This window comes from Uloborus diversus, unplaced genomic scaffold, assembly GCF_026930045.1.
Source record: "Uloborus diversus isolate 005 unplaced genomic scaffold, Udiv.v.3.1 scaffold_293, whole genome shotgun sequence".
Taxonomy (NCBI): Eukaryota; Metazoa; Arthropoda; class Arachnida; order Araneae; family Uloboridae; genus Uloborus; species Uloborus diversus.
Genome location: NW_026558454.1, coordinates 16,719 through 35,941, shown reverse-complemented (window position 1 = coordinate 35,941; position 19,223 = coordinate 16,719). Strand labels below are relative to the sequence as shown.

At 37.4% G+C, this 19,223-nt stretch overlaps 1 protein-coding gene across 1 annotated transcript; it reads left to right on the top strand.

Moving 5' to 3' along the window:
- Nucleotides 1-12,795: 12,795 nt before the first annotated feature.
- LOC129233257 (uncharacterized) lies at nt 12,796-13,888 on the top strand (the record flags this gene model as incomplete). The annotated part of the gene is made up of 1 exon (XM_054867309.1): nt 12,796-13,888. A coding segment is annotated over exon 1 (1,093 nt), but the record flags the coding sequence as incomplete, so codon positions are not given.
- Nucleotides 13,889-19,223: the final 5,335 nt, after the last annotated feature.

Genomic DNA, 19,223 nt, shown 5'->3' with positions numbered 1-19,223 from the left:
CCGAGGACTGCAGTTTCGTGAGCACGAAACTGCAGTCCTCGGCTGGAAATGACTGAGTTGGCGGTGTATTTCACGTATTTCTGCTTTAACCTTGGCTAATGGCTGGTAATTTACTAAATATACCTTGCCTCACGTTCAATCTTCGAGTTGAACCGAACCATTGCTTCGGTGACTCGTCTGATCTGCTAATTCTATATTGGCTACCAGTTTGTTTCACACTCTTAGCTTCCATAAAGAGGTTTTCCATCTCATTAATATGCCGTTGTATGCTATGCTCATCTGTTAATGATTCTTGTTTGCTTAAGTTTTGCCTAAGCTTCTTTTCATCCTCGGGACTGATAGGTCTAGGCCTATAAGTTTTCATTCCATTTGTACATTCCATGTAAATTCTTGTATATACTCAGTTCTTATCATATTCCAGATTATTCAATTCTCCTGGCATTTCAATTATGTAATCCCTGTAAATATGTATAATGTGGCCCTGAAAAGATTCCTTTTTTTTTTCTACTCCATCCCCCCCCCTCACACCATTTCAAATCAACTCCTTCATGACTTCCCTCATACAGGGTAAAAGAGCTCCGCTCTGGCCCACGTAAATTCCTATCTGTATCGGTAGCTCAGTCACTTATCTATGCCGGGCTGATGAGTGCTAATAAGCACGAAACTGCAGTCCTCGGCTGGAAATGACTGAGCTGGCAGTGTATTTCACGTATTTCTGTTTTAACCCTGGCTAATGGTCGGTAATTTATTGAATATTTTGTTTGTTAGTACATACGCATCAGGTAAGTTGCAGGCATATAAATTCTTCCGCCAAGTGGCTAGAAGTTGGTAGTGTTGATTGCTCGCTTGCTGTGGGAGTAATTAGAGTCATATTATGTCCCATGCGTTTCAGGGACATGATCCCTTGTTCCCGTAGAAGGAATGATGAACAGTGCCTGCTAAGAATCGATATGGACCCAAAATGTGCTTCCAACCATGTCTAAACTATGGCCGAACGGAGATTACGTTTTTCAATAAGACGGCGCGATGTCACACATTGAAGCAAATTTTTAATTTCTGCTCTAAAAACAAACTGTACTGGGTTAGCCTGGAAGCTCTCCGGACTTAAATCCGATTGAAAATTTATGGGCTATCGTTAGAAAACGTCTTCATAAATTTTACAGTACTACGATGGAAAATCTAATTTCGTCTGTTTTTGACGGTATAATGACGTTGAAATTAAAACTATATGTGCCAGTCCAGTACATTCTATACCAAAACGTGTCTGTGAGGTTCTTAAGTCTCGAGGATGTAATATTGGTTATTAATTTCAAATGTATTTATGAAAAACTTGAATAAAACTGATTTTTTTGAAACAAAATGCATTTCCCAATTAATTGCCACAATACTGTATATACTTTTACTACTACCTTATAAATTGTTTTACAGTTCAGCAATAGTCTTTCACACAGCAATATTAATATCATGAATTGTGAAAGAGTAAGAGCAAAGCTTGTGCCCTAACTTTAATTGTAAAATAGTTTATGTTAATGTGGGCACTTATTTGGGATTTATAAATTTTTGTAGTTATCATTTCTTACACATAATAACCATAATCGCTAATCGAGTAACGCTCAGATGTCACCAGCAACGGAACTCGAGCCATTCATAGCATGCGCTCTGGCATTGTTTTGCTGTTGGCAAACCCAAGGCCGTATCCAGAAATTTTTTTCGGGAGGGACCCGGATTAGTACTGTCTGATCTCGAAAGCCGCGACTAGCACCGTTGAACGGTTCTATTTTAAAAAGGGGTGACAGCTTATTGAAGAGAATGCACCATGGTAGCATTTCTGCTAAAAAAAAAAAGCCTCAACTCGAACAAACATCTCTAATAAACAAATCCAACGGAAAACAAAACAAAAAAAAAAAAAAATCCCCCTCACATTCGTTATCTTTCTTATCAATATCTCCCCTATTTTGATAAAATCAGAAGCCACCTGACGCATGCGCAAATTTGAGGAAGGTTGCGGTTTAAAATGTCAAACAGTACATTACCCTAACACACACACACACATATAGTATATATAGACACAACAAACGCATAAAAATGTTAACATAGAAGACTTTTTGTCTCGATTTTTAATGATTCCACTGTTTAAGCGTTGTTATTTTAATTTCATATTATTTTTCTTATTCACCATGTAGTGGTAAGGACAACAAGAGAGTCTCCCCTTAAGTCGAATGTAGAACATCCATAATTTCAGGGAGTCCTGGGGTTTTTCCCCCGAGAAATTTTCGAAAAAAAAATCTGTATTTTGAGGCTTTATATTAGGTAAATGAGACTACAAAAATATGAAAAAAAAAAAAAAACTAGGCAAACAAAGTCTTTTAAAAGTTATACATTCTTTTGCAAATCAAGATCAAACAAAATAAAAATTGCTTGCTCGACAAATCATGGAACTTAATGGACAGAGAGGAAAAACGAGAGAGGAGAAAAGAGAAGCACTTCGTCATCTGCTCATATCGGCTTTAATAAAGTTTGTTTTTGATCACTCCCCCATCCCCATTTTTTTTTTTTTTTTCATTAAATGCCCTACAGTATGAAAATTGTACAAAATAGTTTAAAAGAAATGGTGTAGACATTCAGAAAATAAGAACGGAAGAGTAATATTCGGGCCATTTGGACAATTCATACTTTATTTTCTTGATAAGATACAAAATTGAAGAACTTTTCAAGGAATTTCAAAAACTTAAATAATTTTCAAAGACTCTCGAACAAGTGAAATTATTTGAAGATCTTTATTTACACTTTTCAAAAGTTGATTGCACAGTCTTACAAAATGATTATAACTTTGTAAGACACACCCGTTTTAAGTTAAAAATAAATGCAACGAAATATTTCTCGAAACAAACTTTTTTTTTCAATCACAAGTAGTGCAGAAAATCAAAGAGAGTAGAGTAAGTGTTATTTTTTTTCTCATACTAAAGGTATTAACAGTATATGCAATAGAAGTAAGAAAAAAAAAAAACAAGCAATAACAAAAGAACTTCCAAGATACTGAATTCGGCATTAAATAAATGCAACACAAGAAACATATCAGTCACAAAAATGATCTTGAAAATTATGCTACAAAAACGCGAGAATCGTGATTTTTGCATTTTTTACTCAGGATGTATCAAGGAGCTAAATTTGTCACATCTTGGTAACAAGATACTCGCCTAATCGGAAACTAGGGGCCCAGCCTTTGGGGAGTCCCCGGCTCGAAATCAGTACAGTGTAAGTTTTATAAGAGTTTTAGGGGGAGGAGGGCAGGGTCGTGCATAGAGGGGAGAAGGGGCACCTGTTGCCCCGGGCCCGAGCTTAAATGGGGCCCAATATTTTTAAACCTAGGGTTGAAAATATGAGTAAACAATATGGAGGGAACACAATATGTCACAAACAAGAGCATTTGTGACAGCCCCAAAATTTCTGTGCACGCCACTGGAGGAGGAAGTGCGCAGAAGTCAGTTCGGTAGACTTGAAAAGTCTACCGGCCCTGAATTGAATTGGCAAAGAGAGCAGGAAGTCCTAATTAAAGGTCTAAATTTCAAGTGTGCCTTGCAGCTAATGAGAACTAGAACTGCTTTTTCTGTATTTCTGCAAAATATTATAAATTTTTAATAGTAGCAAAATTAAGAATAAAAAAAAAACTTTGTTATTTTCCTTTTCTGACATTAGGAATTAAAAAAAAAAAAAACCTTCTGTTTTACGGTACAAAACATTTCGGGGGGGGGCCGTCAGGCCCCCCTCTGGATACGGCCTAAAATTCGATAATTTTCAATAATAATTAAATAAAAAACCTAAAATTCGATAATTTCATAAAAATGTAGACGTGTGTTCTTACGACTTTTTTTTTTTCAAATTTAGTAGCTGTAAGATCCATGTAAGTAAAACAGAAAATTTATATGTTCTTTATATGTGTGTATGAATATTCCCAATACAATTCCACACTTTACGTCGGATCTCGACCAAATTTGGCAGGGAGGTGCGTCTGCACCCGAGAGGATCGTAAAAGGAGGGGGGGGGGGGTTCAATCGCCAAAAAGGTATCGAACCGATCTAATTTTAATTTTAGAACTCGAAAATTGCAATAAATAATTCCCTTTCAAAATCAATCGTAATATTATATAATTCAATTATCTACAGCGTGATCAGCAAATAAGCCCTGATTTCAAAATCAAATATCTCTACAACAAAGTTCGATGGAATTATGCGGTAAACTGTACGTTAATTAGCAAAACTGTAAAAATGGTGCATAAAAAGTTAGAAAATTTAGTTACGAGAATCATCAACAGATGGTGCTCTGCACAAAAACTCTTTCTCTGAAAGGAGCCAAAAAAAAAAAAAATAATAATAATAATAATAAATAAATAAATAAAGTGATGCAGTCTTTGCAATCAAAATACAATTTTTTCAAAGGGTTAACCTTTCGAAGCAACGGCGGGGTGTAAACTAACAATGAAATTTGATATGACGTCTTGCAATATCTCAACGGAAATAGATTCACATGCAACACCAATCAACCATTCCAGCTCATCTAGAGTAGCGGGATTGTTTCCACGGACACTGTATTTCAATACGCCCCACAGAAAGAAGTCACAAGGAGTCAGATCGGGAGAATATTGAGAAAAATCTATTCCTGTATCAGCAAAACAAGTCGATACCTGGTCAATCCTCCAACGCTAGTTGATTGCTGACAAACTGTTCCAAAAGTTTAACGTAACGTTCAATAGAATATTGGTTTTGAAAACTGCGACGTGTTGTCTTAGGACTGTGTTGTCATCGGTGGAATTCCAGTACCAAAAACACACGTTCTTCAATGGAATACATTACTCTACTTTCTACGCTAGCCTCTTTTCCCTATCCAACAGTCGTACTGATCGCTTTATACTTTACCCTTTTACCAATTACTTTATACAAAGCCCATTTTAAAGACTCTTGATAGGTCATTGTGAGTGAGGCGCCATCTTTTGACGATTTTCGTAATTAAATTTCCTGAACATGGGTGCACGATTTTTACAGTTTTGCTAATGAACATAAAGTTTACCGCATAATTCTATCGATCTTTGTTGTAGAGATATTTAATTTGGAAATCAGGGCTTATTCGCTGATCACCTTGTAGCATTAAATGTTATTCTTATCAGTCTTATGGCCACAATGAAAATGTAGTTCCATCAAGAATTAATAAAGATAGAATTCAGCATCGTGGAAATGGTTGCTTAGAGCTACGAACTACGTAATTTGCCTTAATTTCTGACGTTTAGTAATGCTTCTTGAATTCTCATTTCTTCCTACGTGAACCAGTATATCCACAAGACTTTAAAAAATAATTTAAAAAGAACAACACAAAAAAATCGTACTTAAAACAAAAATTACTAGGTTTATTAGCATTTTCTACGCTATCTTAATCTACTTTAATCTTACCTTGGGCATCAGAATGGCGGACGATAGCTCAGCCTTCCCCTTGGGACTACTCTCTAGAATACAAGTGTGCCCACAACCCTCACTCCACTACAATTCGTGAAGTCCTGCGCCCCCCCCCCCAAAGCAAGAAACCCTTCTCTAAAAAAAGAAAAACCTACTCCTCAATATATCCCCCTAAAAATTTCAACGGCGCAGTCTGCGCCACACCCCTCCCCCCCCCCCTACTTAGGTGGGCACCCCTGTGGAATACGTTAAAATATGTTTTGAAAATTGCGTCCTGAAGTTTGTATCTTTTTCTTTATTTGGGCCAAAGAAGGAGGACTCAAAGTAGCCCATGTTTACGATAACAATTAATATTCTTGTACATTTTCCTCAGCGCGAGCGGTGAGAGGCGGCTTTTGACTACATTGAATTTACGATTTCAATTTCAATGGCGAGTCAGTGCAGGGTTGGAAACTCCTAAAAATGTTCCTCCTTAAACTCAAATCATAAAACCCCTAAAAACACCTAAAATGCGATTGGATAAATTCATAAGACGTCAGAAAGTCACATGATTCTTTTACTGTGACACTACGAATGGGATTAAAAGGTCACATGACCATTGCTATATTTCGTTGCCAAATTAATGAAGGCATTTTTATCATTTTTACATAATTTCTGATCCAAACCAATCCCTTTAATGGCTCAAAAAATTTATGAAAATGAAAATACCAAAGAAAAACATTTTTACCTGATAAAACCCTAGAATTTAATCCCTAATTATTTTCTCCGAATAACTTCTCCCAGCGGGTGAGCAGGAGAATCACGAATTTTATCATGGATGAAATTACACACATGGTAATGTCCAAAAGCGCTTTTTTGAAACTTATAATTGTTGAAACGTGCTATGTATTGGAAGATATGATGTAGAGTTGGCCCCCCGCTTTATGTAATTCATTTGGGACAAGTACAGTTTGATACCAATAACCGATTGATAACAGTAACTGAAAATATTCCAGAACACACAAAGTGTTGTTTCTTTTTCTTCCCCAATTAAGAATAATTGATTTTTACTACTATGGCTGTTCAAAAAAAGACTGTTTTGTCTGCAGTTGCTTGCTAGAGGGCGCTTGGAGCGAGTTTCAGCACAGAACTCTAAATACGAAACCGAGTACTGTCTGACCACGGATTGTATGGAAAGACAAACATTCGTTTTACAGCCGGAAATGGACGAATCTATTATTTTTTACCGATGTCAGTTTTTGCAGAAGCAGACTCTCATTCAAATGAGCGGAATACGCGCATCAAGTTTTTGCTTTTCCCCCTTAATCACATAAATTTGTTTAATCTGGACGTTTGAAAATTCCATGCAATCCGTGGTTGGACAGTAGTGTAGTAGTAGGTAGCGCAACTGTGTAAGCGCGTAGTGTGTTCTGTGTATAAGTGTATTAGAATTTAGAATGTTGTTATGTAGTTTACAATATATATATATTTAAAATCACTAAATTGTTGAGTGATTTTTTTTCACCGGAAATAAGCGTGAATTGCAGCCACTTCGAATGTCTCGACGAAGCAAGCTCTCCCCGAGAAGAAACCCGACAGAATGAGGTAGGACTTTCAATTTCAGTTTTGTTTAGGACTGCTTAATTCTGAAAATAGAAAAATAAATTTTACAAAGGCAGTGAGAAACAAAAGGATGTAAGAGGACATTTTCAAGTTTTCAGTAAAATGCGTTTAAAGATAAAATCCTCGGTAGGCGTTCGATGAAAATGTTTTCCAAATCATCCTGTGTGCAACAGAACCTGCCAGATCTACTACAACTATCTATTGCTCCAAGACAGAGAGGGTTACCTACCATTTATTCTGGTTATCTCTAAATTTTTAATTTTGCTATTTACACCCCTTTGCTTCTCATTGCCTAAACTGCTAATTAAAATTGCAATGACTCAAATAAACGTGGTTTTAAATTATAAATTACAAAATTAGCAGAATGAAACAGCTCTTTTTTCCATTGATTAAACCATCCGTCCGATGATACAGTCTTTTTTGCCCATTTTAAAAGCAAGATCTTCTGTTTTATGTCGCAGTAACGGACTGTTTACTCGCGCATTCTTATCCATGACTCAAATAAGCGCGGTTTTAAATTATAAATTACTAAATTAGCAGAATGGAGCAGCTCTTTTCCCCATTGATTAAGTCATCCGTTCGATGATACAGTCTTTTTTGCCCATTTTAAAAGCAACATTTTTTTTTTTTGTCGCAGTAACGGACCGTTTACTCGCGCATTCTTATTCATGACTCAAATAAGCGCGGTTTTTTAAATCATAAATTACTAAATTATCAGAATGGAACAGCTCTTTTTCCCATTGATTAAACCATCCGTCCGATGATACAGTCTTTTTTGCCCATTTTAAAAGCAAGATCTTCTGTTTTTTGTCGCAGTAACGGACCGTTAACTCGCGCATTCTTATACCTGACATTCGCAAACCAGCAGAATCAACCTCACGATCTTTTCCAGCACGGTTTCGCTTGTTGTTTAAATTTTCATTTTGCTCATTTTTGTTTTCAATCTCGTCACGATGTTTAGTAACTCGCAATGTAATGGCTGAGAAATGTTTCGTTGTTCTGCATTTCCGTTACTCATCACAGTATAGTTGTCAGAGCGCTTTAAAATGTTGAATTTTTCTTTGACAGTTTAAATCATTGCGCTTTTTCACTATCCCTAAAATGTTTGACCGTTCAGAGTGAAGTTTTCAGTGTAACTGAACAGGGATAAGAATTCTTCTGCTTTACTGATAATTAGGGAGTTACTTGTCAAGATTTGCCTTTGTATTCCTGTTGATTGAGGAGGAGGAAAGAGAATGTTATGAAAAAGTGATAACAATAAACGAAGGCACGAAACACAGTATCCGATTTTTTTTGACACATGTTAATGTACTACAAGTGTATCGGGACGTCGTGATTCTGATAACATTAAGCGAATGACAACATTAACCAATATAACATTAAGCGGCGCCTACTGCATGCCAAAAATGTTATCGGTAGGTTTTCAGAGCTTTTAAGAAAACCTTTACAATTAGCATAACTTTAACATTTTCTATGAGAACCCCCGCCCCCCTTTTTTTATCACATATTTAGGATCAGCATCATCATTTAATTTTGCATACAAAATTTTGATTCATTTACTCCAGCCGTTGCTTCAAAATTTGATTGAGAAAAATCTCCAACTGTTAAAAAGATTTTTCCAAAAATAGAAAAATCTTTTCTGAAGAGGAAATTAACAGAAATTTTCATGAGTTTCAAAAATTCTGCTCTCTTTAAGCGGTGTTGCTCGTTAGAAGAGACTTATGTTTAACTTTCTACCACAAATCCTTTTTATTTTCTCGTTAAATCCGAGTTCTCGTTAAAACAGAGTTCGTTATGAGCCAGTTCGACGGTAGTGACTTTTTCTTATACCAAAAAAACTGAACCCGATTGTCTTTTTTTGTGTTTAAGATACGTTTGAAATCATAAAAGGGCAATCAATTTCATACATCCCCTTACTTTTTTGACCTCTCGACGGCCTTCACTTTGCGTCTAGGACAAGTTATAGAGAAACTGTTCCCAGTTTTTATTTGTGTTTTGCACATTTGCCCCACTTTTAATTTCGTCATACATCAAATGAAGTTGTTTCTGAAAATGGCATAAATATCGTGTTTACATAGAATTTTAAAACTTTATACATAATTTTTTACGTTTTTCTGTTTTTGGGGGGGGGGGGGGGAGGAGCGTGACACCACACATTACCGCTCCAGGTGTCACCCGTGCGAGATACGCCATTGTTTAAGTAAATGTACTATAGCGAGTAGTTTCAGTTACTTCCTTTGAAAAAGTAAATTGATATTCAGTACAATCGTTTGCATTGACATTGAGTGCTAAGTTTTGACCCAGAAAGTACCTTTTTACATGCGGTGGTGTTCTCCGGATTGCTTTTCGCAAATTTCTTTTGTTGTTCCCGTCGGAATGCAATGAAATTTTGAACTCTGGATGCTTTTCGTCTCAAAAACTCATTTATGCGGTAAAAATTACGTGTTCTCATTTGAAAAAATTCAGAGTTTGTGTATGGTCCCTTATAAAAATTTAATTTAGTTTTAAAGAAGATTTTAACCCACTTCGGATGACCCACCTCTCTTCCGTTCTGAGCACAATATAGTGATCAAACAATTACGAGTATTAAGTGTTCTTTTCTACAGATACCTCCGCCAGTTGCAGCATTGGCGAAGTGTACGTGAATTTTTTTACCTGAAAAGCTATAAGATGAACAGCCAAGCCAAGCCATGCAATAGCTAACAGGCGGAGGGGGAGAACCCCCTTTTACCTGAAATCTATGAGAGTTGGAGCAGAAGAAAAGCGCCGGGGCGCACCTATGAGGAAAGAATAGGGGGGGGGAGGAGAAAGCATTATGGCCTCGCTAGGGCTGCGAGGCCGCTTTGAAGGGCGTCAATCTGCAGTTGTTGTGCTTGAAGTTGAGATAGGACTTGAGTGAGTAGAGCAAGGATCTGGCTGGAGTCAGGGGTGGTGAGTTGTTGCAGGGCAACTGGACGGGGAAGAAAGTCCGTGGTCTTTGGTGCAGTGCTTGGAGTCCGCTGATTCCAGGCGTTCCCGACTTGTGTAGGAAATGTCCTGGGGAGCTTCTGTTGGCGGGGCTGGGGTCGTGCGGGGCAGACCGGGGCGTTGGCAGTGTGAGGACCTCCACAGAGGGCGCAGCTGGCTGGAGTCGTCTTGTCCTTTGTGCACTCGAAAGAGCGGTGCTCTCCGGCGCACTTCAGACACCGTGGGGCTCTGAAACACTTCACGGCAGTGTGTCCGAATCGTTGGCACCTGTAACACTGTACAGGGGTAGTCTTTGGGTGAAGGCGTTCGACGGTGATACGAAGGTGCCCGATGTGGGAGACTCCAAAGATGTCCTCAGCATTTTCCGTCTTGTTCAGGATAGTCAGGTAGAGGGGGAGAGGTTTCCTTTCCGGGCCGGTCTTCATTTGGAGAACTTTGGTCACTTCAAAACCGAGTCCTTTAAGATCGTCTTGGATTTCGTCGGTTGGATATGACAAGGGGAGGCCTCTGATGACAACCTTGAGAGGCCTTTTGCAGGGGAGGATACGGCCATGGAATTCTATCCTGTGGTCCCGGAGATAGCTCTCGACGAGGTCGACATCATCAGTGAGGGAGAGGTAGACCTTGAGATCGGGACCCGAGATCTTCCCTTGGACGGAGCCTGCACAGAGCTTGTCGAGTTCGGCAAGTAGCTTTACTGGATCGGGAGCACTGGCGATCGTGATGGGAGCAGGTCTGGATCTTGATGTGCTAGGGTTGGCAGTAGGGAGTGAGGGGGCTACACTTGCTTCGGTGTCATCATCTTTAGTACTTTTGCCGTCCACTTGAAGAGGGGAGAACCTGTTGCTTAGAGGTAGGTCAGTAGCTGGAGCGGGAGGAGGTGAAGGCTGTGGATGTTGGTCGACTTCTTTGGTGTCCATGAGAGAGGGAGGGGGAGCTTGGAGGGTCCCTGCATAAGCCTCGGCCTTGATTTCGGCGAGTTCGATGACGATCTTGTTGTGCCTTGCTGTCCAGGAACTTTGGTCGGTTCTGTGCAGGCTGCTAAGTAGGCCTCCGGCATAGTTAAGAATTGCCTCAAAATCGGCTCGATCGGTGCATGCTTCAAGACCTTTTCTGGCTTCGTTGTAATCATATCCATGTTTCTCGAGAACTTGATCAGCAGTCAATCTCTTTTTGCCTGACGAGTCGCTCCGAGAGGAGATCGTGGAGGCAGGGGAGCTGGGAGAAGCGGGGACGCTTGACCGGGGGACGGTTTCGCTGACGGGGAAAACCCCGCCGGCCCTGACAAGGGCCTCTACGCCGTTGTCCCCGGGAGCGGCCGCCTTCTTCTTCCGCGGTGGTTGCCTGTACATCCAGTACGAACGAGCAGGAGAAAAACACGTCCGATCAGCTCGGACGCTCGACGTGGAATGGAGATGAACAGTGGTCAACTCTTAGGAAACTTATATTAATTCAGGGTTGCTCCGAACTGGTAGATATGATGCAAATCGAATTTCGTGTTTTCTGCAGCTTTTCTGAGCTACTGTTGCATCTCATATAGTTTGTTAAAAAGACATAGAATAAATGATAAATACAAATAAAGGAGAACACGGTTGTTTTAGTATAATCTGAATTTTGCACTCAAATTTGACAAAAAAAGTTTTAAAAAGAAATTTGGAATACTAATAAACTAGGAAGGAACAGCAATGTACCTCACGGACAGTTGGAACTCGGACGCATCCCGTTATGAAAAAATTTCTTCCAGCATTGCAAAAGAATAAATGAAATAGTTTTCATAAAAAAAAACTTCTATCGATTCTTTGAGGGGAAAATTCAAACATTAGACAGAAATAATGAAACGGTTTGTAAACAGATATGACGTCATTTCTTGTCCACAATTTGACATTTGGCGAGCCATCATGCTGGGTTGCTCATACGAGGGTGGACCCAAAAGTAACCGGATTTTTCTTCTAAAATATTTATAGATCAGTCTATTCACAAAATTTCTTTAGTCTCCTTCAAAGTATTCACCATTAGTTGCAAAGCACCTGTTAATTCTTTTTCCACTATTAGAAGCTCCCCTGGAACTCTTTAACTTTGACCATGTCCAGCGCTTGTTGCGAAGTAGTTTTTACAACCTCTACGTCATGAAAAAGCTTCTGTTTTATATATATTTTTTCATCCTCAGGAGCAGAAAAAAATCACAGGGGGCTAGGTTTGGCGAATACGAGGGGTGAAGAACGAATAGCCACCCCCTGAGAGGCCAAGTAGCGCTTAATAGTGAAGGCCGAGTGTGCGGGAGCGTTATCATGGTGAAGGCACCATTCTTCACATCGCCTGTACTACTAGGCTTATTAGCATTTTCTACGCTACCTTAATCTACTTTAATCTTACCTTGGGCATCAGAATGGCGGACGATAGTGTTGGAATTTTAATTTTATTCTGTCGTAATGTATTAACTGTTTCATTTGCTTAACCGTATGCAAATTTCTGTAGCTTAAGAAGGTATTTAAGCAGTCGACTGTATCCATGTGTGGGTGATTCTATGTGTTGATTTTGTCTGTTTAACATGTTCTGTAAATACTTTTATTTTACGTTAATTCTTGAGTATAAGAATAAATATATTTTAAATTAATATGCTAGTTATCTCTCAGTTTCTAACTACACCAGGCAATGGCACTGCGTGCACAAACTCTGCTACTTATCGGAATATTGGTCATGGGCCTTCTTCATGCGTTAAAAGGTCCAATAGTTGCAAACTGGTGTAGTATTTGAAAACTATTGAACTGTTTGAAAAATTGAAATGGCTCAAGTGCAAGAACTTTCGTATACATTTCCAAAGCTGTTCGACTATAATTATGCGTCCTGGAAACTCGACATAAAGTGTGTTTTGATTGATAGAAATTGTTACGAGTTTGTTACAAATGCTGAAGAAGTCAAATGTGATGACGCTGCGTCTGAACGAGATAAAAGAGACTTTGAATGGCGTAAACGAAGGGCTTATACCACCATTTATCAATCCGTAGAAAGGAAATTTCAAATTCTCATCGCACAAACTGAAAGTGGAAAGGAAGCCTGGGAAATTCTGAAGTTAAATTTCGAACCGACATCCCGAGCACGTTTAGCTGGATTATTGGATGAATTCTTTGAACTGAAATTTAACCCGAGAGAAGAAACTGTTGGTTTATTTTGCAAGAAAGTGGAAGAAAAAACGCTACAAATAAGAGATGCTGGTTTTGACATGCCAGAGTTGTTACTGTGTTTCCAACTTATACGCCGTTTACCCGAAGAATATGATAACTTAGTTCAAATACTGTACAGATTAGAAGATAAAGATTTTACGCTGGAAAATGTATCGAAGCAACTTATCACCGAGTATGGAAGAATTTGTTTGAAACGCAAAGATGAAGGGAAAATTATAGCTGATGCATACACGACAAAATATAAGTCTCCTGACGAGAAACCTCCAATGCAAAAGAATTTCGGAAATAGAAAGCCATCGTCTTCAAGCAGTGGAAGCGACCTGGATCCTCGAAAAAATTGGAATTCTTCACGACTTAATCGTATGGGGCCGAAACTTAGGTGCAATAACTGCGGGAAACTAAATCATTCGGAAGAAAAATGCTTCAAGAAATCCAGAGATCTCGAGAGGAAACAAGCTTTATATTGCGAGTCTACAAAACAGACTGAATTAGCTTTCAACACTTCATCCATTGATAAAAAGATAGTAGAATTTCTGATAGACTCTGCATCGACTTCACATTTTGTAAATGACAAAGAACTCTTTAGTACTTACCAAGATATTCCTCATCAAAAAGTACTGATTGGTGACAAAGACAGTTCCTCCGAAGTCCACGGAATTGGCGATATAGACTTTACTATCGAAGACACGAAAGGTAATATAGACATTATTTTGAAAAATGTACTTTATGCACCGAACATGAGGAGAAATTTAATTGGTGGGTCCAATGTAGACATTGCAGGATGTAAAATTCTATGGGGAAATAATAGAATGGCTGTGTATGATAAATTTGACAAATATCTGTTTACTGTACCCCGCGTAAATAAATTGTATGTAGTTAAAGGTTACGCTACAAATTGTAAAAATTTTGCTTTTTCTACTAGCTTAAGTTCTGAAATTGTTCACCGTAGATTCTGTCATACTAATTTACCTTTATTAATAAATATGAGTAAAAATAATTGTGTAAAAGGAATTGAAAATATTAACAGTAAAAACGTAAATAAGGTATGTGAAACTTGTGTTGTAGCAAAATCTGAAAGAATGTCGTTCAAGAGAGGTTACCAGTATAAACGTAAATCTAATCAAATTCTCGACAGAGTGTACATGGATTTATGGGGTGCTTCTCCAGTTGACTCTTTAGCAGGGGGGAGATATTTTTTGTCAATCGTTGACGATTTTTCTAGGAAAACTGAAGTTCATATAATAAAAGACAAAACTGAAGTTTTTGAATGCTTTAAAAAGTATTTAGTAAAAGCTGAAAGGCAGACAGGTAAAAAACTAAAGTGCGTGCGAACAGATAACGGTCTTGAATTTACGCATAAACAATTCGTGAAATTTTTGACCGAGTTAGGAATAAAAATTGAAAGATCTTCAATTTATACCCCGGAACAAGTAGGAGTCGCGGAAAATTTCAATAAAGTAGCTATGAATGCAGTTCGAGCAATGCTACAGGACAGTGGATTGAAACCTGAATTTTGGGGGGAAGCTCTTTTGATGTATGTTCACACGAAAAATAGAACCGAACACAGTTTAACGGAAGGTCTAACGCCACTGGAAATATGGACGGGATTCAAACCTTCGGTAAGACATTTAAGAATTTTTGGATCTTTAGCATATGTTCACGTTCCTAAAGTTAAACGACATAAACTTCAACCTAAAGCTTTGATAGGAATTTTAGTTGGATATGCGAACAAAACTAAAGGGTATAGGATTTATGTTCCAAAAGAAAGGAGAGTTATAGAAACTATACATGTGCGTATAGATGAAAGTAGAAATGGAGTAAATGCATTATTTGGGAAAAATAATTCTTATAAGTACACGAATTCAAACTTAAATCAATGCCCAATTGAAACTAACAATTTTAAAAACACGACACTTGATCTCAAGCATGAAATTGCGGGTAAAAACTTAAGTGACGATGAAGACGAAAAACCTAATGAACGTAAAACTTTAAGTTCTATAGATATTTCAGAATGGAATACAGTTGAAAAACCTAGAACAAAAAGTACAAGAATTGATGTTTATTATTATACCCCAATCACAAACGTAAGATTAATGTCTTTAAATGACGGAAGAAAGTATTGTAGGAAAAATAAAATAGCTTATGAACCTGAGAAATTTGATTTTGTTCCAAAAACTAAACACCCTAAAGCGGAAAATTTAAAAGAATCTTCTAGTGATTCTGATCTAGATTTAAATGAAATTTTTCAAAATGAAATTTATAACGTTGAAATTCCTAAATCGTTTGAGGATGTACAAATTAATCCAGACAGGGAGAAATGGAATGCCGCGATGCAGCAAGAATATGACATGATGCAAAAGAGGAAAGTTTGGCGGTTGGTTGATCCTCCAAAAGATGCTGCAATATTAGGTTGTAGGTGGGTTTATAATATAAAAAATACTGAGAAAAATGGCAAGAAATATAAGGCAAGACTCTGTGCGAAAGGGTATGAAATGAAATATGGAATTAATTTTTATGATTATTTTTCGCCAATTATCAATTTCTCTATTATAAAACTAATGTTCATTTTATTGGTATCAATGTTAAAATGGTATCATGTGCAATTAGATGTGAAATCTGCCTATTTATATGGTACGTTAAAAGAAACTATTTTCATGAAGCAGCCACCTGGATTTGTTGCAAGTGGTGCTGAAAATAAGGTTTGTTTATTAGAAAAATCTATTTATAGTTTGAAACAAAGTGGAAGAGAATGGAATTCTGAACTGGACAGTATATTGCAAAATATTGGTTTTCACAAGTTAAAATGGTGTAACTGTTTGTATAAAATGAATGATAATGCTGTTTTAGTTGTCTATGTAGATGATTTTGTTCTATTCGCTAAAGATGAAAAAGTACTAAAATTAGTAACTGGAATGTTGAAAAATAATTTAGAAATAACTGAAATAGGATTAACTAAATATTTGCTTGGTGTTAATTTTGAAAGCATTAATGGTATGTTATTCATTCATCAAAAAACCTACATTGAAAAACTAGAGTTAAAATTTAAAGATTTGCCTAAAAGTTACGTTAAACTTCCATTCAAAACTGGCTATGTTTTACCAGGTAAAGTCAACGAAAGTGAGATAGTAGAAACTGAAATTATGAGGAAATTTCCGTACCGAACTTTAATCGGTTGTTTGTCATTTTTGGCTTCCAGATCAAGGCCAGACAGAAGTTTTTCTGTAAATGTAATGTCACAATTTTGTAACGGGTACACATATCAACATTGGTTACTAGTAGTAGACATTTTAAATTATGTTTTAGCTACCAAAAGTTACAAGATAAATTTTTCAAATGTAGAATCCTTAAACTTATGTGCATATTCAGATGCCAATTGGGGGTGTCATCTGACTAAAAGACATTCAAGTAGTGGCTTTATAATTTATTTTTGTAACGTTCCGTTTGCATGGAAATCATCAAAGCAAAAATGCGTAGCACTCAGTTCAATGGAGTCTGAATTCATTTCCTTGACTGAAAGTGTAAAAGAGTTAACTTGGTAATAAAGAGTTTTAAATGAACTAAATTTATGTGGTGTAATTAAACCTATTCAATATTGTGATAATGAATCTGCAATTTATTTTACGAAAAATAGCCAGGAAAATTTTAAAACTAAACATATTGATATAAGGTGTCAATTTATTAGACAAATGATAGATGAAAATGTTTTTGATTTGAAATTTGTGAACTCTAAAAGTAATAGAGCGGACTTTTTGACAAAACCTCTTTTGTTTGCAAAGTTTCAACTTGCTATTAGTGAGATTTTTGAATGATTGTTTTTCTATTGAAAAAAAAAGGTCTACATTTACGACAGATGGGGCCGTTTGTTGGAATTTTAATTTTATTCTGTCGTAATGTATTAACTGTTTCATTTGCTTAACCGTATGCAAATTTCTGTAGCTTAAGAAGGTATTTAAGCAGTCGACTGTATCCATGTGTGGGTGATTCTATGTGTTGATTTTGTCTGTTTAACATGTTCTGTAAATACTTTTATTTTACGTTAATTCTTGAGTATAAGAATAAATATATTTTAAATTAATATGCTAGTTATCTCTCAGTTTCTAACTACACCAGGCAATGGCACTGCGTGCACAAACTCTGCTACTTATCGGAATATGGCTGATAGCTCAGCCTTCCCCTTGGGACTACTCTCTAGAATACAGGTGTGCCCACAACCCTCACTCCCTCGAGCAAGGGCACACACCACTACAATTCGTGAAGACCTGCGGCCCCTCCCCCCCCCCAAAAGCAAGAAACCCTTCTCTAAAAAAAGAAAAACCTACTCCTCAATATATCCCCCTAAAAATTTCAACGGCGCAGTCTGCGCCACACCCCTCCCCCCCTACTTAGGTGGGCACCCCTGTGGAATACGTTAAAATATGTTTTGAAAATTGCGTCCTGAAGTTTGTATCTTTTTCTTTATTTGGGCCAAAGAAGGAGGACTCAAAGTAGCCCATGTTTACGATAACAATTAATATTCTTGTACATTTTCCTCAGCGCGAGCGGTGAGAGGCGGCTTTTGACTACATTGAATTTACGATTTCAATTTCAATGGCGAGTCAGTGCAGGGTTGGAAACTCCTAAAAATGTTCCTCCTTAAACTCAAATCATAAAACCCCTAAAAACACCTAAAATGCGATTGGATAAATTCATAGGACGTCAGAAAGTCACATGATTCTTTTACTGTGACACTACGAATGGGATTAAAAGGTCACATGACCATTGCTATATTTCGTTGCCAAATTAATGAAGGCATTTTTATCATTTTTACATAATTTCTGATCCAAACCAATCCCTTTAATGGCTCAAAAAAATTATGAAAATACCAAAGAAAAACATTTTTACCTGATAAAACCCTAGAATTTAATCCCTAATTATTTTCTCCGGATAACTTAGGGGAAAATCTCCGAATAACTTCTCCCAGCGGGTGAGCAGGAGAATCACGAATTTTATCATGGATGAAATTACACATATGGTAATATCCAAAAGCGCTTTTTTTGAAACTTATAATTGTTGAAACGTGCTATGTACTGCTAGATATGATGTAGAGTTGCCCCCCCCCCCCGCTTTATGTAATTCATTTGGGACAAGTACAGTTTGATACCAATAACCGCTTGATAACAGAAACTGAAAATATTCCAGAACACACAAAGTGTTGTTTTTTTTCTTCCCCAATCAAGAAGCATTGATTTTACTACTACGGCTGTTCAAAAAAAGACTTCTTTTGTCTTCGTTGTCTGCTAGAGGGCGCTTGGAGCGAGTTTCAGCACAGAACTCTAAATACGAAACCGAGTACTGTCTGACCACGGATTTATGGAAAGACAAACGTCCGTTTTACAGCCGGAAATGGATGAATCTATTATTTTTTACCGATGTCAGTTTTTGCAGAAGCAGAGTCTCATTCAAATGAGCGGAATACGCGCATCAAGTTTTTACTTTCCCCCCTTATTCACATAGATTTGTTTAATCTGGGCGTTTGAAAATTCCATGCAATCCGTGGTTGGACAGTAGTGTAGTAGTAGGTAGCGCAACTGTGTACGCGCGTAGTGTGTTCTGTGTATAAGTGTATTAGAATTTAGAATGTTGTTATGTAGTTTACAATATAAATATTTAAAATCACCAAATTGTTGAGTGAGTTTTTTCACCAGAAATAGTCGTGAGTTGCAGCCACTTCGAATGTCTCGACGAGGCAAACTCTCCCCGAGAAGAAACCCGACAGAATGAGGTAGGACTTTCAATTTCAGTTTTGTTTAGGACTGCTTAATTCTAAAAATAGTAAAATAAATTTTACAAAGGCAGTGAGAAACAAAGGGGTGTAAGTGGACATTTTCAAGTTTTCAGTAAAATGCGTTTAAAGATAAAATCCTCGGTAGGCGTTCCATGAAAATGTTTTCCAAATCATCCTGTGTACAACAGAACCTGCCAGATCTACTACAACTATTTGTTGCCCAAGACAGAGAGGGTTACCTACCATTTATTCTGGTTATCTCTA